General features: G+C 37.1%; 2 protein-coding genes across 2 annotated transcripts in view; both read left to right on the forward strand.

The window, feature by feature from the left end:
* Nucleotides 1-8830, forward strand: part of LOC145987984 (targeting protein for Xklp2 homolog) — a 115141-nt gene extending 106311 nt beyond the window's left edge. Inside the window, exon 11 of the mRNA XM_083122824.1 lies at nucleotides 8279-8830. Coding sequence (XP_082978950.1) covers nucleotides 8279-8470 — 192 coding nt within the window. The 3' untranslated portion in view covers nucleotides 8471-8830. The remainder of the gene's footprint in view (nucleotides 1-8278) is intronic.
* An 18357-nt stretch (nucleotides 8831-27187) lies between these two features.
* The window catches only part of LOC145988320 (uncharacterized), a 456664-nt gene continuing 455915 nt past the window's right edge, over nucleotides 27188-27936 (forward strand). Inside the window, exon 1 of the mRNA XM_083123183.1 lies at nucleotides 27188-27253. Coding sequence (XP_082979309.1) covers nucleotides 27205-27253 — 49 coding nt within the window. The 5' untranslated portion in view covers nucleotides 27188-27204. The remainder of the gene's footprint in view (nucleotides 27254-27936) is intronic.

Below are 27936 nucleotides of genomic sequence, written 5' to 3' on the forward strand. Positions count from 1 at the left end.
TTGTTCCTTCGCGACTAGATGAAGACAGAGTTGTAAATATAGTGGCGAGCAATGTAAACCAAGAGCGTGTTAATTTCGTACTGTGCGCAAGAGTGTTATTCTTGGTTACTTGCAGTTACTTGTTTGTGTTATTGTAGTGTGTATGTGTGACGTGTCAGTGAGACGATTGGAATGCCAGCCGCAAGATTCACGTTAGAACAAAGATTTTTTTTATGTATGACACGTACCTACGTGAAAACAAACTCGTGTAGAGACGTGTGTAGGTAATTTGTACAGAAATTCCCATGCGTTTCAACTCCACACAGAGATACGGTTAGATATCTTGTCCTTAAATTACGAGAAACTGTATCGTTAAATTTTAAAACACCTAAGCAAAAATGACGGATTCTAACCGAAGCAAAACTCGATGATATTGGTGCAGCGTTAGTACGTTCTCCAAACAAACCTCTACGCCGTGTTTCACAAGAGGTGGGCGTGTCAAAATCATCGGCACATACAGTCACTAAGCTACTAAAATTAAAACCATACTCTTATAACACAGGTTAGTGCTCGTTTTGCAATATTTATATAAATGTCTGCATACGTCTATAATGCCGCAAATGTCGGCATCTCCGTCAGTGCCACCCGCCACGCTTCTCCCGATCTCTCGGCTGCAGATCGAAATGGACGCACGGTACACGGCACTCAGCCTCCATGGCACCTGGAAATTTTTACCTGCTGCCTGAATTTTTAACTTTTGTCGTAAAATAATTTCCGTATGGAAATTTTCATTACCTATTTTTTAAACAATGAGTACAGTATATGTTTGTTTGTTTATTTATTTAATTGAAACACAACAGGCACATGCCCAATTACAGTGTTCAATATGGGATGACACCATTACACAAACAAGAACATAACTAAGAATATTAACAAGAAATATGAATGACACAATATGCATTTTACATTTAAGAACAATTGTGTGAAGAATTTAATTATAGAAACAAAGAAAACACAGATAATACAATAATAAATGACACTAAACTGTTTGATAACAGTTGGGCTGAAAAGTTCGTAGGCTAACATAGTAAAAAATATTTTTTTGACAAAATTCGATTTTATTATTCAATATAGTTGCCTTCGAGGGCGATACAACGATTATAGAGGTCATACAATTTTTCGATGCCATTTTTATAGTACGATTTCTCTTTAGCCTCAAAATAGGCCTCAGTTTCGGCGATTACCTCTTCATCAGTGCTAAATTTCTTTCCAGCGAGCATTCTTTTAAGGTCTGCAAACAGGAAAAAGTCACTGGGGGCCAGATCTGGAGAATATGGTGGATGGGGAAGCAATTCGTAGTCTAATTCATATAATTTTGCCATCGTTTTCATTACTTTGTGACACGGTGCATTGTCTTGATGAAACAGCACTTTTTTCTTCTTCAAATGGGGCCGTTTTTTCGTGATTTCATCCTTTAAACGCTCCAACAACGCTATGTAATAATCTCAGCTATCTCGATCAACTTCACTTTACGATCATTTAAAATTATTTTGTGGACTTTTTTGATGTTCTCGTCGGTAACAGCCTCTTTGGGGCGTCCACTGTGTGCATCGTCTTCGATGCTCATTTCGCCTCGTTTAAATTTAGCAAACCACTTCTCAACGGTTGATTTTCCTGGTGCAGAGTCCGAATAATGTTTATCAAGCCAAGCCTTGGCTTCAACAGTATTTTTTTTCGCCAAAAAGCAATGCTTTATTAACACACGAAATTCTTTTTTATCCATTTTTTCACAATAACAAAAGCTGCTTCACTCACAATGCTATATCTCACGAACTAATTATCCGGCAGCTGTGAAATTTATACACGTATCTTTTGAAGGTTAGTACTAAGTAAAAATCACATGGATTTAATTCTAGTAACGCCATCTATGAGTCAGCCTACGAACTTTTCAGCCCAACTGTTATAACCTTACAAGCTAAATGGAAACTAAAATTCAATGAACAAAACAAAACATACAGAAATTCAGTGACTAGATCTAATGTTACAATTACATTTAAATAGGTCTATACTTGCGTTAGTCTTAGAAACTGAATTAAATAACTTGCACATTCTCCTCATGGGTTCTGCTTCGACCATTTTGGTTCTTCCAAGGGGGATTTGAAAGAGGTCAGTTCTGGGCCTTAATATTCAGTTTGTTACATAAAAATTTAAATTCGACAACAGATTAATAAGCTATTTGACTTGTTTGCCTCCTTTCGTCGAGTGACGGCATATTAAAGATTTTGTGTAATATGTTGCTAGGAGTTAGTTTTGGATATGTACCATCAAGTTTAAATAGTAGGTATATGAGAAATTGAAGCTTCTCTAATTTTTTTATATCTTTCTTGAATTACGGGTTCCAAACAAGAGAAGCATATTCGAGTTTAGATCTGACGAGCATATAATACAAGAGAAATGTTTCCTTTTTTCTAAATTGATTACCCATTCTCATTATAAATCCCAAATTTCTGTGATCTTCACTTACAATGCAGGTAATATGTGATTGGAATGTTAACTTTTGGTCAAAAGTGACCCCTAGGTCGTTAACGATATTCTCACTTTGTACTAACACATTAGAAATAGTGTATGAATGTTGAATAGGGTGTCTGGTGTGGGTGAATGATACAAGTTTACATTTCTTTAAGTTCAGGCTGACTTAATTAATTTCACACCACTGAAGCAAGTTATCCAGCTTTTCATGTAATATTTTACAGTCGTCAGCATTTTCGATATTTTTATATATTTTAACATCATCAGCAAATATTAATGTCTCAAATTTTGTGAGTAGTTCTGGCAAATCGTTTATAAACATTAAATATAGCAAGGGACCAAGGTTCGACCCCTTTGGGACTCGTGAACTGGCCACGTATTCAGTGGATCTGCAGTGTTGATACACTACATTTTGTCGGTGGTTCTGCAGGTAGGAAGAAAGAAGGGTTATAAGTGGAGGATAAAGGCTATTGTTGGCTAATTTCTGTATTAATATATCGTGGTGAACCATGTCGAATGGCTTTGAAAAGTCTGTCTATAAAACGTCAACTTGACCTTTATTAGCTATACTGGGTGCAATGTAGCTTGTCAGTTCGACAAGATTAGTTATGGTTGAGTGCTTTTGGACAAATCCATGCTGATTGGGGGAAATAATGGGTTTATTTTGGAAATATATATGTTTGTATATTATCTACTCTAAGAGTTTTGCTGATACTGATAATTTTGCAATAGGCATACATATGTCAGCCTTATCAGCGACTTTGGGAATCGGACAGATTTCGGTTGTTTTCCACATTGCTGGAAATCTCGAAGTTCTAATGGCCAAGTTGAAAAAGGGTGTGAAGAGGATACTTAAGAATTTCCGAACATCCTTTAATTACATAAGGGGGAATTGAGTCAGGGCCGGCGGATTTTTTAGGTTTAAGTTTTTTAATGGCTCCCTCAATTTCATTTAGTGATATTTCAGAGATATTTAAGATACTAGGAAGAGAGGTCATGTTTACATTAGGATGCGGATCTTTGTAGGAAGATGGTTCTTCGGAATATACAGATTCAAAATACTTTGCAAAGAGATCTTGGATACTTTCATTATCGTCAATGGTTTTATCATTATACTTAGTTGGCTGCACAGGTGGATTTTTATTTTTAATGAAGGACCAAAAGTGGTTAGTGTCGTGAGCAAGATTAATTTCTGGAATTTCAATATAGTTTTGGTAAGCTCTACTGATATCCCATTTTAATTTTGTTCTTAAAGTTTTATACTTAATTTCGTGATGTGTTACATTTCCCATTCTTTGTTTCCATTTTTTGTGGTGACGTGATTTTGCTTTCAGATTTTTAATAATTTCCCGCGTGAACCAACATGGATAAGATTTTTTTTACAGAGGAGCGAGAGCATGGAACACATCCATTAAAATGCTTTCGATCATTTCATAAAATTTATCAACGGCAATATCTACGTCTTCGCATTCTTTTAGTTGGTCCCAGTCAGCTAATTCGAGTTTCCAATACATATTAATAAAATCTGCTTTCTTGAAATTGTATCGTTGGATGTTTGGATTTAAAGCTCTTTGTTTAGGCACGGTTTGTGTTAAAGTTATTCCTAGAGCGGAATGATGTTTATCCTCGTCTACCAGAGCCTCTTGGCGAAATATTTTTGTATTTTCAATATTTGTTAAAACTTGGTCGAGCATTCTACTATTTGTGTGTTTTCTGTGTATCATTAAATCAGATAATAAACATCACATTATGAAGTTTTTTCACTGCCAGATGAATTTTAAATCCTGCAGGGATATGGTAGAATCAACCATATATCAGAATGTATTACTTTCTGTTACCAATTGAGCCTTCTTTAGAAACGTCACTCCAGCATAAGAATTGATTATTTTTAATCCAGTCTTATATTAATAACTAACTAACTCTCTAGCCTTCTTAAACCCGAAGGTTTATGGCTGCATCAACACAGGCCTTCCATCTGTCCCTATCTTGAGCAAGATCTATATACTCTTTTCCATCCCTGCCGATTTCCTTTAGGTCTATCTCAACATTGTCCCTCCATCTTCATCTTGGCCTTCCTACAGGTCTCTTACCATCAGGTTTCCCAACAAGAATCTTATAAACTCCTCTTTCCTCTCCCATCCGTGTCACATGGCCTGCCCACCTAAGTCTTCTTGATTTAATTATTCTAATAATATCTGGACATGAATACAAATAATGTAATTCTAAATTATGTAACCTTCTCCACTCACCTGTCTTCTCATCCCTTTTAGGTCCAAATATTTTCCTAAGGATCTTATTTTCAAATACTCTCAATTTAGGTTCCTCTTTCAATGTAAGGGACCAAGTTTCACACCCATATAATACTACAGGCAAAATTACTGTTTATATATATCAAAACTTTTAGTTTCTTAGATATTAAACGAGAAGACAAAAGTTTATGAAGAGAGAAGTAACATGTATTTCCTGAATTAAGCCTACTTTTTATTTCCTCTTTAATATAATTTTCACTTGTTAATATTACTCCTAATTATTGGAATTTGGAAACTGGTTCAAACGAGTTGTTATCAATAATTAGATTTTGATTATTACCTAACACTTGGTTTCGGCCTGTAAGCATATATTTAGTTTTCTCTTTGTTAACTTCCAAACCTATCTCTTTAGCAGTTTTGAAAAATATTTTTTATCATTATTCTTAATTGTATTCACATCTACATCATCTGCATATGCTAACAACTGAGTCACACCATTTAATTTAAATCCTTCGTTAGTTTCGTTTACCTTCCTTACAGCATATTCTAAGGCAAAATTAAAGAGCAATGGAGATAATGCATCTCCTTGTTTTAACCCATCATGAATTGTAAATTTGTCAGACATATTAATACCCACACGAATTTTACTTTCTGTTTCACTGGTGCATGTTTTTATCATACTAACAAGCTTCTTAGGTATTCCAAACTCAACTAATATATTATATAATTTATCTCTTTTGACCGAATCATATGCTTTTTTGAAATCAATGAATAGCTGATGGACATTTTGATTATATTCCCATTTTTTAATATACGGTCCATGATGGATTACGGGCAGCTAGGTATGGAATTTCAACATGTAGTGTAACAAAATACGCAAGAGGGAAGCACCTCGTGTGACTGACCAAACGGGGTTCTTGTGGATACCCCCTCTGCCGGCCAGTTCAAGAACCACCCCAGGAGGGAGAAGGGTGAAGTTTTTTTAATGTTTTTTTCTCTCTTCAAGGAGAGAGGCTACAAAAAAGACAACAAAGAGATAGTATGGCAGAGTAGAAGAACATAGTAAAACAGCCTGTAGAGTGTGTGCGAGTGTGCATTGTGCAAATAGTATGGATAGAATTTTTCGTCATGTGTGAAATTGAACTAAAGACCACAGAAAGGGAGTGGAGTATATAAGTGTGAAAGAAAGATGCTGCCGAAGGAAAGTGTATAAGTAAAAGAAGAGGACTTATATTAATTAAGAAATTAAATGTTTTAACCTTTTGCCACCCAAGGCCTTTTTCAGAAGTAAGCCTCGGTTGCCCAAGCCGATTTTGAGCAAAATGCAGAGTTTCAATTAAATTAGTGTAGATCGGAAGCTAATTGCCCTAGAGAGATGAGTGATATACCGTTGTACGCGGAATGAACCAGAGATTCAGACTATATATTTAATTTTTGCAAATTCGGCGTGTATGTGGCGGAGGGAGGGGGCTAACTCTCAAAATTCCAAAATTTCGGAAAAAAAAAATTGTCCCCCCCCCCCTCCCCTCAAGTAAAAAGTACATGACAGTGTCGACATGCACATGGAAATGATCGCTAACATGTAAGGAACACAAAAATATTTGCATTATTATCATATGACCAATGTAACTTGAGTTATACCCCCAAAAGGAATTGTCGGCATGCCACTGATTCAAGCTTCAAAATACAGCGGTACCTTGAAATTACTATAGCTCAGAAACTAAATGCCCTGGAGATATGAAAGATATACCGTTGTACGCAGAATGAATCACAGATTTAGACGATATATAATTTATGCACATACGGCGTATATATGGAGGGGGAAAGGGGGGAAATCCCCTGAAAATACTTTTTTTTTTAAAAAAATGGGGTTTCGCTCCCCCACCCCCCGAAAAAAAGGATATGAAAAGTTCAAAATGCACATAGAAATTATCGCTGGCATGTAAGAAACAGAAAAATATTTGCATGATTGTCATATGACCAATGTAACTTGAGTTGTTCCCCAAAAGGAATGGTCGGGACGCCACTGATTCAAGCTTCAAAATGCAGCGGTACCTTGAAATGACTATAGCTCAGAAACAATGCCCTAGAGATATGAAAGATATACCGTTGTACGCAGAATGAATCACAGATTCAGACGATATATAATTTATGCACATTCGGCGTACATATGGGGGGAAAGGGGGGAAATCCCCTCAAAAATACTTTTCTTTAAAAAATTGTTTCCACCCGCCCCGAAAAAATGCACAAAATGCAAAATTTATGCAAATTTGGTGTATATATGGAGGGGGAAGGGAGAAGGCCCCCAAAAATTATTAAAAAAAATAAAAATAATAATTGTCTTCTGCTTTGGCAAAAGATTGACCTTGAAAAGAGACGCAGAAGAGAAGTCCCTTTTCCCGCCTTTCCCCCTCCATTTTCATGAAGACAAAAAAAAAATGCAAAAAACCATTTCTGTTAGATACATGTGTTAGGAACAATATAAAAAAAAAAATCGAAATTCTAGTCAAAAATAGAAAAGTTATAACGTAAAAACTACGACCTTGACACAGCATCTCGATCGATACACTTGGTGTACCCCGAGGGTTACTTTTGGGTATCTCGTTCGAGACGCTTGGTCACCAAAAGGTTAAGATCACATTTCAAAATGTGTACCTTTATCTTGGTTGGATTCATGGCCAAAGGTTGAAAAAACTTAAAATAATTCAGGTGCCAGTCCCCCTACCCTTTTTTTTTTTCCAGACAGTCTATGAAAGCCAAGAATCCAACTAACATAAAGCTACACATTTGAAATAAGACCTTAAAACAGTTAATTTATTTATTAATACGAGATTGGATTAAAAGTAATTAATTCTTGCACCGGAGTGGCAACTACTATACTATACATTCTAATATATGGCCAACTCGACCACATTGCCACAGACTTTAAAATTCGGCTAGCAACAGTGCAAAAATTTATAATGTCATGTTTATTATTCTGATTTAATGATACACTTGATACAGCGAAATAGACATTTTTGAAAATCTGGATCGTTTTAGAAGAAAGTTAGCTAAAAGTATGTAAGTCTCTTAACCACATGTAATTTTTCTGTTATTTTTGTTGTTGTATTATGTTATTATTTATTTTTGTCCTTATGTTCTATAAAATTGTACCAATGTAAAATGGCTAATGCTATATTCGGAATCTTCTATTAAATAAATAAATCAATCACATTACGTATATTTTTTTTAAGAAAAGGTAATGAAATTTCCATAGCAACCTCAAAATATTACAAATGTGGTATATTTTGTTTAGAACTGAATTTGAAATTTAAGGCGTCATGGCAACCATGACAACTACTCTTGTTCATGACTTCCTTAGCCTGTATTTGAAAAAAAGAATGCTGGTGCCTTTATTATTTACATTTTTGGCACCCCTGTAATGGGGTATTGTTCCTCCCAGTTTGCCACCATAGCATATAGTATGTAATATATTAGTTCCTGTGTCAGGTATGTTTTTAACTGAAAATTTCCTCTTGCAGAGGGAGATGGAAGAAGCAAAGAAAAAGGAAGAGGAGATAGCAGCCCTCCGGAAGCAGGCTGTTCACAAAGCCAAGCCTTTCAGGGAACTGGAGCCTCCAGAGATTGTGCCTTCAGACAAACCGCTAACTGAGCCTGAGAGTCCCAGGTTCTCGACCCTGACAAGGTCCAGATCTAGGCTGGAGCATGATTAGGTGTTCAAGTATCAGAACTAATTGTTTATAGGATTCCTTTTGAAAACTATGCTCTTTTAACTGTATAGATGAATTTCTTTGTATTGAAGGCAGTAAATTTTTGTAAGTTTCCAAGTGATCATTGGTGATCTGTGCAAAATGTTTGATATATTATTAATTTTACTTAATACTGCTGATATTCATATTACTTTTTCAATATCAGTTTTAAAATTTCTTACATTGCAAGAAATTAGTAGATTAATATTAAAATTTATCTTCAGGACTTTACTTAGTGAGTAGAATGGACTTCAACTTCAGTTTCTACAATATTACATACTTTTTTTTAGTGATAATGTGTATCTAAGACATTAAAAACCTTTTATGTACTAAATATTTGATTTTTCATTTAAAGAATTATGGTCCTGTGTTTTATCCTTATTTATGCTGAGTACCCTGTTACCACCTCATCTTTTAACATTGGTATGAGGATTTATCATCAGGTGCATCTTGTCTTCGACCCAATAATATGCGACAAGTGCACTATGAATTTTAGAGATGGGACAGATTAATCAGTACTCTATTGGTATTTGCCGATAAAGGCATATCAATTATTGATAATTTTACAAATCTGTTATGTCTAAATATCTTACAATTTAGTATCATATTGTGCCATTTTTATGGATAGGAACATATAATCTCCATACTTTTTTACTGTAAGTGTTGCAAAATCTAGGTTCATCTGACAACATACATTTATTAAGGTTAGTGAACTATTCGGACTTTTTTTTATCGGATCTACTCTACTGCAAGAGGCAACATGTTTATCAGATTGGTAAATATTTTATTTGTTACATCCCTAATCACTGTATTTGCCAGTGCATAAGATATCCTTTTTAGCATTAAGAATAGGTCTCGAAAACAAAGTGCATCTTATATGCTGATACTCACTTTTTGATAACCTTCATTTCTGGAAATTTTCTCTGTTCTGAGTTAGAAAATTTATTTCTTGCTTCCTTGTGGTGTGACGAAGAATATTAAAATTTATTCTTTCCTAGTTAGATTAGGTAAGGTATTTGTTGAAAGTAGATCTACATGTTACTTTATACAGGGTGTCCAGGGTATACCTGAATGTATGCTGATTTGATTTCAGATAATAATTTTAATAATTTGTAGTTTTTGTTTATTGAATGGTGGTAGCAGTGGTGCAACCACAGAGAGGGTAGGGGCCCAACCGCTCCCCCCCAACCTTCGGCGGAAGTCAATTCAAGGGGGGGGCATAGAGGAGAAATTGCCCCTTCGATTTCAAATTATGCAAATAAAAATACATTTTGTGAAATTTTCTTGCTCGCTTTGCTCACAATGTTTGCTTTTCTCAGTATCGTCAAGTTCAGAGCTGTAGCTGGGGGACGGCGAGAGTCTGCCATGGCGCTCCATGACACTATTTTCACCCTGGGGGCAAATAGGGGGGAAAACATTGATGGCCACCTGCAAAGTGGGGGGGGGGACACAGAGGAGCAATTGCTCCTTTGATTTAAAATTTTATGCAAATAAAAATACATTTCATAAAATGTTCTTGCTTGCTTTGCTCGCAAAGCCTGCTTTTCTCAATATCAAGTTTAGTGCCGTAGCTTGGGGGCCATGGACCCCAAGCTATCTAAATGAAAAAAGTTGTTAAAAAGAGAATGCTATGGTGCCCTGTGAAATTATTCACGCCCTATTAAATCAATATTGTTTTCAGTTGCAAAAATTGGATCTAAAATTGTTCTTGCTCGCGTGTTGTATTGAATAAACTTTGAATACGTACACAATTTAGTGTTAGCATGTTGCATATGTATTTTCTTATTTTATGTCGCTCCATGTTGCATGTGTGTAAAACATATCATGTATAGTTGTCGCGTTCATTGGTTCCCCAGGCAGCTGCCTTTGGAATCGTACCCTGCCCGCCCCTCTTCTAATGAGCCAGGACCTCCTTAGCAAGACCACCCCAACAAAGCTCCAGGCAACGCGTTGTTGCCATGCTTTAAGAGGGCGGCGGAGGGAAGTCGACGTGCTGCACAGATAGCATGTGACAAATAAATAAATCAACACAGATAATTAATTGTGGTGTTTCATTATTTCTGTGACCCGAAAATACATCATAATAATCATCTGATTCGTCCAATCTTTCATAGCATTTTATAACGTTTAATAAGAGAATTTAATGTGACTTCAGATTTCAGATACCGGTATCTCCAAGCAACAATTCTCGCCGATTCCATTATTACATTATTTTTCCTTAAGCGACCAAACCGAAAACCAAGTTTTTTTTATTAGTTCTCGAAGCGTTGTTTCTTCATAAGGGAAGTCCGACACACTTTTGAAAAGTTGCAATAGTTCACTCACTGTCGGTGACTGTCCTTTACTATAGAACTTGTAAATCTCGCGTCTAATAAAATCACAAGTAAACTCGTCCACTTTGTTAAATTTTCTCTTTGTATTTCCAGGCTTCTTTGGTGTGACTGGACCTCTCCGAATCACATTTCGCACGGTTTTTCTGTCTAACTTTAATACTTTGTCTGTCTCTGCAATGGCTCCTTTTCCTAGCGTTTTCTTTTCGACATATTCGTGCACATTACACACAAATAACTGACTTTGTTTGTTCAACGTTTTGGTTTTGGATACTTTTCTGTTCGGTGCTCCGGAAGTGCTTGGTTGAGAATTATCTTGGTTTGTTGAATGATCTGGAACTTCGGTTGTGTCCCACGGTCGCCACATGTTGATACAAACTCTGTTTTCCCGTAATATTTCTAAGATATAACAATAAACTTGATAAAAAAATACACTTGTCAATCCAAGAATACGAACTCGCATACGCACCTCACACCGCTCTCTTGTTGCGGAGTTTCTGAAAGGCGGCGAAGAGAAGGCCTTGGGGGATGAAGTGACTTGGCAACGTCCAGCCTGTTGACAGCATGCTCACTCTGCACGCGTCGTAGGATTGCAATATTCTCCAGGGTGGGAGGATCTGGTTTCCAAAGGAAACCGGCGCACTTTGATGCCGCCTGGGGATCCAAAGAACGAGGCAAGTATACATGAAAGTTATACATGTTATGTACAAAGAGAATTATCTTAGGAATGCATTTTTCATTCATTTCCTGCCATTGAAGAATACAGTTTGTGTGCTTGTTTTCCATTATTGCTAATGTGAAAGTGAACGTGTTGAAAAAATATTCAACGTTTGTTCCAAACAAATGCTTTGGCACCGACTTCTACTCCCTTATGAGGATAATAACATCTTTGTAGTAGTAGTAGTAGTAGTAGTAATATTATTATTATTAGTACTTTTATCCTGGTACTTCCCCCCCCTGACAAAAATTTGTTGTTGCGCCTCTGCGCGGTAGGGAATATTGTTAATGTGCTTTTGGTTATTTACAGGTGACAATGAGGAAGTATAAATTCTCAGAGGGCATGAAAACCTTTGATCTGGGTATACTTTTTATTTGGGACATACTGTATTTAAAATACTTAAATTCATTATGAATTCAGTGATAAAGCTTTTTCCTCAAAAATGTTACGCCGGTGCACTGTATATGCTGGGAAATAGAGTAATTTTAAAATAAATAAGTCAAACTATTTATAACACCACCATGTGCTCAACATCATTGAAGTATGTGCACTGAAAATCATAGACCCATTGACGCCATATTGTACATATACCATATTTACTCGTGTATAATGCACACTTTTTCCAAAATTTTTGCTCCAAAAACTGGGGTGCGTATTATACACGGAATAATACGGACAGCCTACATGAAACCGTACAGTCATTCCATGATTACGGAACCCTATCATGTTATATATCGTTGTAAAGCTTAAATCCTGTAGTTTGTGAATATGGCAACAGTATTCCATTCAAGATAGTGACACTAATGTGAAATGCGGTTGAAATAACTTGATCACAAAATGAAGAAACATTGATTTTTATGATACTTTGGATGAAAGAAAACATTGATTTTTATGATATTTTGGATGAAGGAAAGATAAGGAAAAAGAAAATAATAATTAAAATCTATTACTGGCCAAATAATATTATATATACGGAGTGTGTAAATGCTTTAATGGAAGAAATCTTGTGCTGCTAACTTGAGGATCCTGAATGTACCTCGTATAAATGTTATGTTAGTCACGAAAAAAGTACATATTTTGAAGGTTTTTTTTTAGAAAAGGTAAAAAAGGAATGAGCAAAACCTTGTATAAAAGTTTGAAGACCATTTCCCACGATCTTTTACCTTGTAATGTAATGTTCTGCAACACCAATGAAAGCAGTGCCATTCTGGCAGAATTTGAGAATGCACCTCCCATCACATGGGATGCGTATCAGCGGTATTTGTTGGGCAAGAAATAATAGAAAATAACTTCCTGAGCACTGCAAAATCCATAACATAACTTTGATCTTGCCATCTACCATTACAGAATAAAGAAGGTGGTTAAAGGGTGAAAGCTTTTGGATGCTAAAAGCAGTGGAGGGAGGGCAGGAAGTGGTGTGGGTTGGTAACTCATGGCATACACAAGGGATATTCTTCTCCTCTTGGTCCACATAGCAACATAGCATAGTTATGATGTCATTCACTCTTGAGCAGCATAACAATAGCTTTACGACCTACAACTAACTCAGCCATTTCTTGAAACTGGATTATACTGTGCATTACATATGAGATATAATTGTTTGTCACTTTTCCCTATCAAAAAACAGGGTTCACATTATACACGCGTAAATACAGTTTGGTCAAGGCCTACCTCTTGCAGTAGAGTATATGTTCCCTTCCTCCTTGATTGGAATATGAAGTAGCACAGTAGAAGAGGCAAAGCAGGAAGTGAGGGAACGGTTAGCATGGAACTTTTCTTTTTTCATTTTAAGATTTATTTCCATGTTGGTAGCTCACAATAGAAGTCAGTTCAAATTGTTGGCAATGAAAGTATAATATTGGAGGTACCTAGGTATAGTGTATTTATAAAAATATGCCACTTAGTTCATGTATTTTTATTATAAATTTCTGCCAATTTTGCCTATTGCGATTATGAGCAATGAATAGGTGAAGTGGAACATGGTAGATATGTTGATTTTTGCCTATTTGACTTAACATATTCTTTCATAGCAGAACACATGCCATTCTTTTAAGCTTGATAATGCATTTTTATAATGTCCATAAATGCCTTTTACGTTCTTCATACAGTAAGCTGTAAAGTGTTTACCACAAATGTCTGGCCAGTGACTTTTTTTATACTAGGCAATGCAACCTACAGAAGGCTTTGGTGTATTGCATGTAGCTTTGGGCATAATTTCATGGTTGCCACATGCACAACATATACCGGGTTTTCGTAAATGATTGTCGGGTTTCCCTCATTGTTGTAATCGATCTGGGTGAATGACACGATGAACGCAAATGTACGATATTGTTGAGAAACTCAACAAGTTTTCTTTCTTATTTGTTTCATAGACCTCTGTTTCCAGATTCTGCTGCTAGGTGGCAGCTTTCCAAAATGGTGGATATTACTAGTGAGAAGGCATTCTGTGTCCTTGAATATCACGCAACGAGCAAATGTTACAGTTGTGCAACGACATTTTTGTGCGTGATATCGGAAAGATGCACCATCAGACAATTCGATTAGAAGTTGGTACGCACAGCTCAAAGAAAAAGGTTGCATTTGCAAAGGCAAAAGCAGTGGCCGACCATCAGTGTCGGAACATGATGTGGAGCGAATTCGTAAACGTATCTACCGAGCCCGAAGAAATGGATTCCTGCTGGATCCAAGGAGCTAAACGTTCCGAAAACAACATTATGGAGTGTTCTACGAAAACGGCTAAACATGAAACCATACCGCATAAGTCTGCATCAAAAGCTAACACGTAACGACCATTGTGTACGGGAAATGTTTGCCAGCGATATGCAAAATCTCATGGCTGACGATGACAATTTCATCGAGAATTTAGTTTCCACTGACGAGGCGACATTCCACCTAAGTGGAAAGGTAAACACACACAATGTGCACATATGGGGAACGGAAAATTCTCATCAGTTTGTTGAGTTGGTTCGGGACTCGCCTAAAGTGAATGTTTTTTGTGCTGTATCACGAGAAAAGGTGTACGTACAGTCCATTCTTCTTCATGGAGAAAACTGTTACGGGATTGACATTCCTGGATATGTTGAATGAGTGGCTATTTCCTCAAGTGGAAGAAGATTCTAACACCATCATCCAATTGGATGGAGCCCCACCTCACTTCTAATGTGAAGTGCGATGATTGCTCAACAGAAAATTACCACAACGTTGGATTGGGTGCGGGAGTGATGGGAATGATAACCTTTTATCATGGCCTCCTCGTTTCCCTGACCTTTCTCCTTGCGATTTTTTTCTCTGGGAATACGTAAAAGATACCGTTTACTATCCTCCATTACCCACTACCATTGAGGAACTGAAAACACGTATAACAAATTCCATCAACAGTGTTACACGTGGTATGCTATCCCGAGTGTGGCAGGAAATGGACTATCGCTTAGATATCGCGAGGCGAGCACATGGAACATTTGTGACTTTGTCATAAAAACTTGGTGAGTTTTCTAACATTTTGCAAAAAATTGCATTTATCTATCTTGATTACGTAAAATACAGTGCTTCGACAATCATTTACGAAAACCCTGTATATGTGTTAACACACTATATTAAATCATTAGAAACTAATGTGTGTTTTAATACATATTATATTGCAAAGTGCTTTGTGAAGAATGATGGAAACTCATTGTTGATTAGAGTTTGCAAAAAAGCCAGCTTTTTTGAATGGACATTTTTGGAAATCACTGCAACAAGCAACCAAAATACATCACTGTTGCTCCGTGACCAGGTTTAGCGGCCATTTAACCAAATTATACATGATGTACTGGAAAGCCAGAATACAAATATATTTTACTGAACACAAAATTTAATGTAAAGAGATTTGATACTAGATTTTCAAAAGGTAGAGCGGTATTTTCTTTTTTGCTTCATGTACATGTTCGTATAACAAATTCAAACATTGAAAATCATATCATATACTATTAGGTTCTATTAGAAACACATACAAAACTACTCTAGTTATGTGAATATGTTTATACTAAATAGATATATCTAATAAGTAGGGGCATGCATATTTCGTTTTTGACGAAAAAACGAAATTTGAAAAAACACATTGTAGTGTTAATTTTTCATGTTTTTGAAAGGTGTGAGGTGTATTTTGTGACCATATTTTGTCACGAAATAATCCGAAATGAACTGCAAAAAGCGAAATTAACTCTTAAACACGAAATTCAGGGTTTATTCACCGCTGTGACACCTTCCGAGGTCTGAATTATCCTGAGAGTTATGCAATTCCCGGAAAATTGATTAATTCTGCTGTTAATATTGGAGAAGCAAAAATGGACTCCTTTACACAGAAATAAACTTAATACTCTGATAACTACATAAATGTGCTATTAGAAGTGAAATGTTAATTCTGTGGAATAAGTGTAGTTTATAAATCAAATTTAGGATTATTTTCACAATTTTAAAACCAATATGTCTTTTTATATACCACTTTTCATCCATTTTTTCACCGCTATAACACCGATATTTTATTTTATTTACCGCTTTTGAACCCGAAATTGACTCAGTTTTTGTACCGAAATTTTGCCTTTTTATTTACCAAAAATATGTGCCTCTACTAATAAGCCTATTGAAATATCAAGATAACGCTTGGAAAGAACCACCCATTGAAAATAGCCAGCTTTTTTGAAAAAACTAGTTATGAATTTCATATTGTAAATTGCATTTTTTATTTAGAAATGAGTGTCTATTTTACAGTAGGCAGATAAACGGAACAGGATAAAACTGCCAACTCCTGTATTTTCATTGATTGGAGATACTTTTGTGGAAAAATCTGCGAGGGAAAAACCCCGACAATTGATAATTACCAAGTTTCTTCTTTTCCTTCATTTTCTCTTTTCATTCACTCTCCGAGAAAAGTATCAGAAGAAAAAGCAATAAGATAAAAGTGTGAAGAATAGAATATTTCTTATGCGTGGAGAAAATTAAAAAAAATATATATATTGATGCTGAAAGTAAGATCAAGATAATGAATTGGAAACCTAAACAGAGTGATCCTAAAGACAAGGACAGCAAGAGGTCGGCACATATAATGGCTGGAACACAGAATGACCAAAAGACCATGTCACCTAAAAATACAAGGCTCCAAAGGAATAGGATATCAAAAAGAGTAAAATGAAAGACAGGAACACCAAATAACTGCAGTGCCAAAAGAGCAGAATACTGAACAAGGAGATGAAAATGCATAGAGACTGTGAAACGAGAAGACTGACACACAAATAGAGCTGGTGAATAAAAACAACACAAAACTGATACAGAAGTGGGATAGCAAATACTTGGAACATGAAAAGACCATGACACTAAGAAACTTGGACATAAAAACGCCAGAAAGACCAGTCTACCAAATGACCAGGGCACTAAAACAATGGAACACCAAAAGACTGGAACTGAGACGTCAAAACAATCAGGAATCAAAAAAGGACACCATAAAGATCAAGATATCTAAGGATCAGGACAATAAACTACCATGACATCAAAAGACTGGATACTTAATGAATGGGATATCAAAAGGACTTGGACACACAGAGACAGAGTACCAAAGAGGCTCAGACATTAAAAGAACTGACATGTAAAGACCAGGATACCACATGACCGAGACACAAATGTCCAGGACATAAAACGACAGTACCAAAACATGATGGCACCAAAAGATCTAGAAAAATTAGAGAAAGATAGATCGAAGGAGAGAATGGAAATGGGGCAACAGGAAGAGAAATAACATGAAAGAACAATGAGGGAAAGGGGATAAGAAAAAAGTGAGCTAGGAAGATTGAAACAATGAGGAGTAAGACCAAAGACAGAGAGGAGGAAAGAATGAGTACAATAACACCAAGAACTTTACTGAAAGAAAGAACTTACAAAAATAGAGGAGAGCGAGAAAGAATTAAAACAGGAAGGAAGGAAGCGTGATAGAGATAACATAGAGTGACAGATAGTGATTGATTTGGTTTGTTTTATTTCGTTTTTCTGTCACTTTTGGTTAATCACGAAGAGAATGAGTGATGATAGAATGAATCTGATGAAAGGACACTCACAAACAACCATACCCAGGCCAGGATTTGAAGCCAGGACTCCTGGCATTGTAGCATGCTGTGCTAACAACTCCACCATGGAGGCCAACTACAGATATTGAAAGAGAGATACTGGAGAGATGAAATGAAATGAAGAAACAGGAAAAGAAAGGCAACAAAGAGGGAGAGACAGTGAAAAAGATAGCCAGAACGAGGAGGGGGAGAAAGGAAGACTCTTAGTAGCATTGCCATCAAGTAAAGCAGAGATCTACGTGAAAATTCTTTAGCATGCAATATTAATTGGACATTATCCATGGTCTGGTGCAATGTTTTCCAAACTTTTTCGTTTCACGGCACCCAAGTCAGAATTTAGGCTTAACACTTGCAATGCTCAGTTAGTGTGGTTAGGTTGCTTGCCTTAAGTTAAAAAATTAGCACACATTCGAAATTCAGAAACATTTTACATGTAAACGTACTAAGACCATGTGTAGACTAATAAGTAAGTGTCATTTCAGTGAAAATTTTGGAACATTCCGTAAGCCAGCCAGGATGCCGTGGTTCACACTTTGGGAACCACTGCTCTAGTGCTTTAAACTATACTATTCTAACACTATGTTTCGAGAGAGTACCTCTTCTCTCGTCTTCAGGTGAAATTTCTATTGATAATGTAGAACCATTATCACTAACATTCAGAAAATTATTGAAAATTCTTTATCTACCCTTCAACCCAATTGATGTCAATGCTGCCCTAAATCCACAGGCATGTAAAGTGTGTTTGTATATTACATCTATTTTTTTAAAAAAAAATCTCCCTCGCATTTTACCAAGCAAACCTCAGTACTTGCAACAACAATCGTCTGATAAGTAATTACTAGGGAGTAGATTTTTAGGTAAAAACTCTTTTGTTTTGTTATTGTTGCTTCGAAAGTTGGTTAAACTCGGTAGGTGTGCCAACCATATGGTTGCACTCTAATTTGTGAAGTTGTTTATTTAGTTTATTTTACTTCGCTTTTCTGCCACTTTAGGCTAATTCCGAAGATGAGAATGAATTATGAAATTGATGAATGGACAGATAAAATAATAAAAGGGGAAGAAGCCCAGCCCACATACATTCAGGAGTATGTGCTTAAGTGCTGGTGCCTGTAAACAATAAACCAGGATGTAATTTCTTCAAAATTTTGGTTTTCCCGTTATTGTATACTATTTAATTTATTTTTCATAATGTTTACATTGATATTTAAGTTTACACGGATTTTGATTTCTGGTTATGAGTATCCTGATTTCCAAAACAATCTAGGTGTACATAATATATGGTGAGTAATGTTAGTAAAACTTGTATAAGATGTCACAGTTGATTCCAATTGATTTGGTTGACGAGATCAATGAATCGTTTAAAGACTATCAGTTTTTTTTTAGAGCGTAAAACATTAGTCAAAGATTAATTGGTTGGTTATAAATGAAAGGCATAACTATGGCATAAGAAGGTGGCACTTAGGGACTGGGAGAAGAATCGTCAGCCCTTGAAGAGGATTTCCTAGAAAATAAAAGCCATCATGAAAAGATCGGAATGATTTGAGAAGAGATAAAGAGAAATGAAGATATGATAAGTTGGTCCCCAGTTGGAACAGCTGATATACGCGTATATCCAACTTAACTATGCACATACACTAATATCTATGCTTTCACTTATCCTCTGTTCCACTTTCACTATCTACACTTTTCTGTTGGGCTTCGTGCTGAGTTTAGTTTGCCTCCTGTGGTCCTGTAGGAATGAAGTGGAATCATTGGGAATGTCCTTCTGGGGGTTATACATCAATATCCTTGTTGTGGGATGGGTGGGGTTGGAGGTGGTATATTTGCTCTTGAGTTCTGGTAGACCTCCGGAGTGGTTGTGAAGGAGTAAGTTGAGGTGTGATAGAGAGTTAAGTGGGAATACGAGACTTGAATCTAGAGTTTAGTATGTTGGAGTGGTTAAGATTATGGATCAAATTATACCGGCTGGAAACAATTAGAGTTGCCATATTCAGAGCCCTCTTTACGCCGTTCGATGCAACAGATTTGCATAGAGACCTTGGGGAAAATAATGCTTAGAATCAATTTTCTTCTACTCCGAGTCCTGTAGTAGAGCTCTGTCGGAGCAACAGATTGTGGTGAAACTTGGTATAGAGGCTATGGAGACCATGAGCAAGCGAGACCATCAGGTTGAAATATGCCGCTGAAATAACAACAACCAGTAATTTGAGTTTATGCCCGTACAGCAGTGTTCAATATGAGCTCTGTCAACGTGGATAATCCTTTGGAAGTGTAAGACAGTGTGATCAATGGTCTCACTAAGCATGGCCGTATTTAGAGGGGGGGTTTAGGGTTCAACCCCCCTGAAACTTCTGGCTTGTTGGATTAATGGAAGTTCAGAAACCAAAATTTGTAACACATTTTCAAAAATTTATTCTCAGTTTTACAGAAACACAACAGGGAAACAATGCTGAAATGATCGAGCTAGAATTTTCAAACAATTTGAAATTTGAAGGAAACGGGTTTTATTCTTGCAGCTCAACTGCAACCCCTTCATTTTCACTTCTGCTGTCCTCTTTCCAGTGCTGTTCCTGGATCAGACTGAAAATTCCCTTGCGATTATCCCAAAATTCCCAATGGTGACACTGTTAAGCCTTGTTTCCATGTTAATAAAACATTCAAATGCTGACCAAGGTAAATGTATTGTATAAAAAATATAAACTAAAAACGTAATGTTTCCACCCTCTAACAGGGTCTTCTTCAGACAAAGATCTCTTTCAATTTATTGTGAATCTTTGCCTAAAGAACAGCCTGTCAGAGGGTGGAAACGTTACGTTTTTAATGTATATTTATATATACAATACATTTGCCTTGGTCAGCATTTGAATGTTTTACATTTTACCAAAATTCCCGTTCCAACTTTCTAATTCCCTGTTCAATATGTGTTGAAATACCCCTTGATAAGAGTTCAAACCTAGGATATCCAGCTTCGTAGCGCGTTACGTTCACTATCCTTCACCCAGCGGTCGATATAGTACATATATTTAACTTACATGCGGTCCTATAAAACAATAAACACATACTTGTATAGTGCATAGTGGTTTTATATAATGCTGTTTGATAAGCATAGGAACAATATGAGCGTCGGAAAGTGGGATCGAACTGGTCCATAGAACCCCCTCTCCCCAAATTGACATCGTTTATTGCAAGTTACAAATAGCAGAACGTATGTTAGTTTTATTGTTAATAACGGAAATAGCCCGACCCTGTGGCCGAGTGGTTAGCACATCGCGCTGCGACGCCAAGGGTCCCGGGTTCGAATCCCGGTCGGGCTTGGTTGTTTGTGAATGTCCATTCATCAATTTCATCATTTCATCACTCATCCCCATCTTCGCAAATTAGCCAAGAGGCACAAAACGCGAAGTAAAATAAACTAAATGAAATCAAATCAAAATAACGGAAATAAAGTCCAGTTAGTTAGTAATCGAACAGAATAACCAAAGAAAAACAGCGCTAGATTGAGGTTACAATACAGGCACGAGGTTATGTTTTATCAGTGACGTGCGGTGACGTCGACACTTGGGGTAGCAGTCAGTGGGGTGCTCAAGGGGGGGGGGGTTGGTGTGGGTCACACCCCTCCTCCCTTTAGGGCCAGTATTCCTACAAAAAATAAGAATGTCAATAGCAGGAAAGATTGCAAAATTATGAATGAGTACTAGAAAATAGTACACGTAACCCCACCCACATTCGAAAATAAAAAAAACTATTTGATTTGACTCTAAGCCAGAGATCCTGGGTTCGAATCTCGGATTGGCCATTTGTGTTCTTTGTGTGTGTCCCTTCATCAATTTTGTCTTACCAAAGGTGGCGGAAAAGCGAAGTAAAATAAACCAAATTGAGCAATGAATCAATGATTTGATTTCATTTTTGTTACTTAGCGTCGCTTTTTTGTTACATTTGGTTAATTGCGAAGATGATACGATGAAATTGATGAAGGGACGAGCACAGGAAACCCCCATGCCCGGGTCGGGGTTCGAAACCGGAACTCCTGGTGTCGTAGCGTGCTGTGATAACCACTCCCCCACGCTTGGTTGATTTGGTGACAAGTAACAAAACACAACACACTTTTTTGTAGTTTCTTCAATGATATTAATTTGACTTTTTGAGTTCTGAGACACATTTTAAATTCCAAATTATTTCATTATTCACTGCAACACATAGGGCAAGAATGCGAACTCATCACGGGTTCGAATCCTGGCCTGGATTGTTCATATGAGGTCCCTTCACCAATTTCATCATATCATCACTCAATCCTCATTTTCGCGATAACCAAATGTGGCAGAAAAGCGAAGTAAAATAAACCAAACCAACAACAATATGAACACGCGTTCTCTTGCCCAAATAAATACATCCGTATTTATGACTGTTAGAGACCAAGGCCTCCCCGATGGCGCAGTGGTAGCGTCGTCCCCTATGTAAGCAAGGGGTCCCTGGTTCGATTCCCGGTGGAGGCACATAGTGGTTCGGATCCCACTTTAAACTGTAGGTCCAGTCCCGATTAGCCTTACTGTGCATAAAGTGGACTTAAAACAACAGATAGTTAGAGACCAAGAGTAGTATATTTAAATAAAAGACTACTAAAACGAGAGTCAGAGAGAGCCTGAGCACATATTTGTAATTTAATCATTATATATTCCATATTTGAAAAAGAAAAAAGAAAAAAGCATAACATTATTGTCTGCACATAACACGTTCCCATTTCATAAATAATATAACTACATCCCATATTATACATACGCACATATTGTACAACGTGTAAAAGGTTGTGTAAATACAGAGAACATAAGTACTGCAGAAAATTTTACCCTGTGTTCTTTAGAGGTGTTACAAAAAAAATTATGAGAAACCAATCCCCTATCTGTCCTATAGGAGATAGACTGGGGAACCTGAAAGCCTGGGCTTTCAACCATTGCAGCGGGGGGCGAGGGGACAAGAGAGGTAGAGGTAGAAATCTTCCTTTTTCTTGGGCCGGCCGTTTCTACCTGGAAACTGGCCTGGCTGAAGAAGAGCGAGCTAGGGTATCCAGCCTGCTTTGCCCGCGGAGAACACCGATGGACGAGAAGCGCGTGGAAAAGAAAGTGTTGCGTATGAGCTGTGGTGGCTTTAACAAGACAATAAATATTGTGATTTGAAAATAATTAGAGATGTGAGATTGATTGATCTATCTCTGCTAGACTAGCTACTCCTCAGTGCACGTCACTGTGTTTTATCATTTAATCCAAAGAATAATTGGTTCCACAGTTTTCAAAATTCCAAAAATTAAGTTTTGTGAATGGTCAAACAACATAAACTTTATGACTAAAGTTTCTCTTACTTTTAAAGCTTTTTCCTGAAGGTACCTAAAATTTAATAACAAAATACCGTGCGTCCATTTCGATCTTCAGCCGAGAGATCGGGAGAAGCGTGGCGGGCGGCGCTGACGGAGATGCCGACATTTGCGGCCTCTAATGCCCGCTTATTTTTATGGACATACGCAGACATTAATATAAATATTTCAAAAGACGAGTACTAACCTGTGTTATAACACGCAAAAGTTATTTTGTAATTCATCCAAGTTCTGCCCTTATATACACAAATAAATACGCTTTAGAAACAATGTTAATAAAACATTTTAATCATAGTTTTGACCAGTAACGTCCTGCTTAAGTTTATATCCTTGAAAGAGTTTTGTGGCCATGGGAATCGTTTGGAGATTTCGAATGTGCAACACTGTATCAAGATTACGCTGCAGACGAAACCGTTAAAAGTCAATGGTTTTCGTGAGCTTCCTTGCAATCCGAAATATCCGAGCTCGAGTTTTTTCGTTCCTTCGCGACTAGATGAAGACAGAGTTGTGAATATAGTGGCGAGCAATGTAAACCAAGAGCGTGTTAATTTCGTACTGTGCGCAAGAGTGTTATTCTTGGTTACGTGCAGTTACTTGTTTGTGTTATTGCAGTGTGTATGTGTGTTGTGTCAGTGAGACGATTGGAATGCCAGCCGCAAGGTTCACGTTAGAACAAAAATAATTTATGTATGACACGTACGTGAAAACAGACTCGTGTCGAGACGTGTGTAGGCAATTTGTACAGAAATTCCCAGGCGTTTCAACTCCACACAGAGATACGGTTAGACATCTTGTCCTTAAATTACGAGAAACTGGATCGTTAAATTTTAAAACACCTAAGCAAAAACGACGGATTCTAACCGAAGCAAAACTCGATGATATTGGTGAAGCGTTAGAACGTTCTCCAAACAAACCTCTACGCCGTGTTTCACAAGAGGTGGGCGTGTCAAAATCATCGGCACATACAGCCACTAAGCTACTAAAATTAACACAGGTTAGTGCTCGTTTTGCAATATTTATATAAATGTCTGCATATGTCCATAAAAATAAGCGGGTATTACAGGCCGCAAATGTCGGCATCTCCGTCAGCGCCGCCCGCCACGCTTCTCCCGATCTCTCGGCTGAAGATCGAAATGGACGCACGGGGTACATGTATAATAACTTGCATTTAAGTACACACTCCATGAAACGTTCAAAAAGGAACAACAGTTGAGCTGCATATTCATACTTCTGATGGATAGAGTAGAAAATTCTCCTCAAGGATATAAGGACAGCAATAATAATAATAATAGCGCCACATTTTCACCTGCTGGTGAAAATTTGAACTAATATCTTTTCGTCAGCATTCACTTCCCCTAGATCTCCACAGCCCTCTATATCAAGTTTCAGTGCAATCTGTTACTTTGAACTGGATCCAGAGGGCTCTTAGTAGGGGGCAACTATTGTGACCAACCTGTGCAGTGGCGCAGCTCCATATCGAGAGGCCCCCTTCCGTTATTTAAATTTGAAATCTCAATGTAAATCGACAGAAAATCTTCAAGGATACGTCAGAAAACTATCATATTTAAATAATAATAATAATAATAAATTATTGACAAAAATTATATTTAATAGTATGCGACGGAGAAATTTACACTTGACAAAGGTATATTCTTCTAACACACTGGTGGAAATTTCTTTAATCATAGTAGTAGTAATAGCTCGTTTTTAAAGATGTTCTTCCGGCACTAACACATAACTGAAATGTCCTTAAACTAGGGATGTGACGAAGCTGAAAATTTACCGATGCCGATGTACTCACCGATAATTTTTGGAACCGATACCGATGCCGATATTTAACCGATTCCGATACATAAGATTATTAAACAGAAATGGGATGTTATTTTCAGCATGACAAAAATAAATTTGCTATGTACATTTCTATTGCATATAGTATGTATATACATATATATTCTCAAGAGATGCGAATGTACATTTGCATCTACAAAATGTTATGTGAACCTTTAAGAAGAACATGGATTCTCAAGAGATTAAACATTAGTACACAAGGAGTTCTTTGAAATGCAAAATGAATTCCTGTTCTGCCAGATTCAACTTCAGAAACACGAGATTTGGAAGCACTTGTGGAAGTAACCTAGTTCTTCTGTTATCTCAAATCTGTTCAGCAACACTGAACACTCAATCATTGAATACTGATGCAGCAGGTATGCCCAAGTATTTTCTCAGGACTTGCTTCAGGTCTGAATATTCATTTTTGAATTTCCATTACAACAGCAGATCCTGGTTCAGCAATGTACTGTTTTATTTCCGATTTATAGTTAGGTTGAACCTCTAAATGAGAGTTTGCAATAATTTTATTACAAAAACTCGACAATAATGACGAATCATAACGAAATTTTCAATAAATCTTACAAAACTAGAATATAAAACTTATTAGAAGGTAAAAACTCTAGTATAATCTGTACCGAGTTAAATATCGGATTTTTGGCGATTCCGATACCGATGCCGATGTGTCGATTTCGGCCGATTTTCATACATCTCTAATCGGCTTCGGCACATCCCTACCTTAAACTATAAACTACTATTCATTAAATATAACCTACATTATTTTTAATGAGGTTATTTTAAAACCTTGGTGTGGGCCTCCCCCATGGCGCAGTGGTAGCGTCATTACCTTGCAATCGAGGGGTCCCGGGTTCGATACCCGGTGGAGGCACAAGTGGTTCGGATCCCACTTTAAACTGTAGGTCCAGTCCCGATTCGCCTTACTGTGCATAAAGTGGACTTAAAACACCAACTCAAACCAAAACAATTTAAAACCTTGGCTTTAAAAAAAAGTAAAGATAAAGGATTATTTTTAAACCATGCTCCGTGGCAGTTGGAGACAGCAGCGGCTTCTACCTATTCGCACGTGAACACCAAAATAAACCTGGAATGCAATTAATTTTTATTATACTTATTCACTGAACACACTCTCCTTCAAAACATCAAACGACGTTCCCACACCCCCACCGACCGTATTTGCTTCGTTTTGCGAGCGCCTGAACACTGAAGAACGTACGTTCGCTCATGTGTCACTGTTTGCAGTCATGGACATCCGCAGGATTTTTTCAGGGAGAGGAAAGGAAGGTATTATTTCCAGGGGCTCAAACCAGGCACATTGTTGTTCCCTCAAAAACTATGGCTTAAATTTGAATTTATCATATTCATGCAATAATTAACACATATTATTGTGGCTGGAATGAAATTATGTGTGAAATATATAATTTTTGGTTGAATTTCATTTTCCAAGGGGGGGGGGGGGGCACGGCCTCTTCTTCCGGACGCCCATGTTTGCAACAACTTGGAAGTGCTTTTGTTAACTTTTTGAAATCGAGAGTGCAAGGTTAAGAGAAATAAGAAAAGACAAGAAAATAATAAATTGATAAAAATGTTCAAGCAAGTTATCGTCAATTTTGCGTAAATGTTTCATAATGAGAAATAATGACCCACCCACCTGTATGTTACGCCTCTGATTTGTCGTATTAAATCAAATTATAACAAACTTGAATTTTAAGCCAGATAGAACAGATTGTTTTAATTTTATTGTCCACAAAATTAGTCATTTCAATCTATTTTTCACTTCTATTTATTACATTTTTCGTATCAACCCCATGGCACGTGAGGCCCCGGGCGGTCGCCCGCTTCGCCCACCCCTTGCTACGCCACTGCGTGTCGAAATTTGGTAATCTAATGTCATTCGAATTTGTGTAACTTCCGGATTCGTGATGAATGGACACTCACAAATATTCATGCTCAGGCCGGGATTCAAATCCTGGACCCCTGGCGTCGTAGCACGATGTGCATGCTAACCACTCCGCCACGGAAGGCTATCTGGGAAGTTTTGTTCGCACATAAAAATGCATAATTTTATCTTTGACACATAAAACGCATATTTATAGGCAATGAACATAAAGTGTGCATATTTTAGGCATTCCAGACAAGATAAAGTTTCCGAGGGTTTTTTTTTTCAGTTAACACGTAAAATAGACTATGTACGCGGAAAATTAGTAAATTTCTATTCTATTCGGAACTCTACAGCACACTGGTCACTACTGCCCTCTACCGGAGTGATAAGGAGGTATTGCGTTGTTTGTGCTTCGTGTCGTGTGCGAGATTTGTTTGATTAGTGGGTTGTCTGCACATCTTGTAAAATGCGGAAAGTGAAAAGTTCTTCATGTTCACGCCTTCAGCAATATGTCAGTAAGTTTCCGAGTGTGTTTAGAACTGTTGGAAGAGTGTTGTGTTTTGTCAACCATGTGGCAAGGCAATTCCTGCAGAACAACGTTCTCAAGTCACCCGGCATTTCTCAGGAAACAAACATTGCCTTACAGCTTCACGTGTGGGTTCGTTCACGGAAGAGCTAGTAGTAACCCCAGTACGTTAAAATGAAGGACGTTCTAAGTGTTCGCAATTTATTTAGCTTTATTTAGAATATTTGTTGCAGCCGACATCCCACTAAAGAAAATAAGCAATTCGGTTCTGAAAAATTTCCTGTCACAATAGCTACATACAATTGGCGCCACCCGTTCAATCCACTTAACGTAAACACTACGAAAAATTTGATCTTTGTGTGAACATGAGTAGTGTAATTGGCCCTATAACCAGCGCACTTATAAGTGTAGAAAAGAAGAGGTTATTTGATTAAACAACCCGATTTGTCTACACTTAAAACAATGCCAAGATGCTCTTATTCCCCAATTCCTCAAGTGTGATATGCTCTTAATTTTTAAGAATTTTGAATTCTAGTGTAGAAAAGAAGAACCCTAACAATACGATTTGCCCACACTTAAAACAATGCCAAGAGGGGCTTATACCCCAATTCTTCAAGTGTGATATGCTCTTAATTTTAAGAATTTTGAATCCTAGTGTAGAAAAGAAGAATC

Source organism: Lepisma saccharinum, chromosome 5 (assembly GCF_977018435.1).
Source record: "Lepisma saccharinum chromosome 5, izLepSacc3.1, whole genome shotgun sequence".
In the NCBI taxonomy this organism is placed as follows: Eukaryota; Metazoa; Arthropoda; class Insecta; order Zygentoma; family Lepismatidae; genus Lepisma; species Lepisma saccharinum.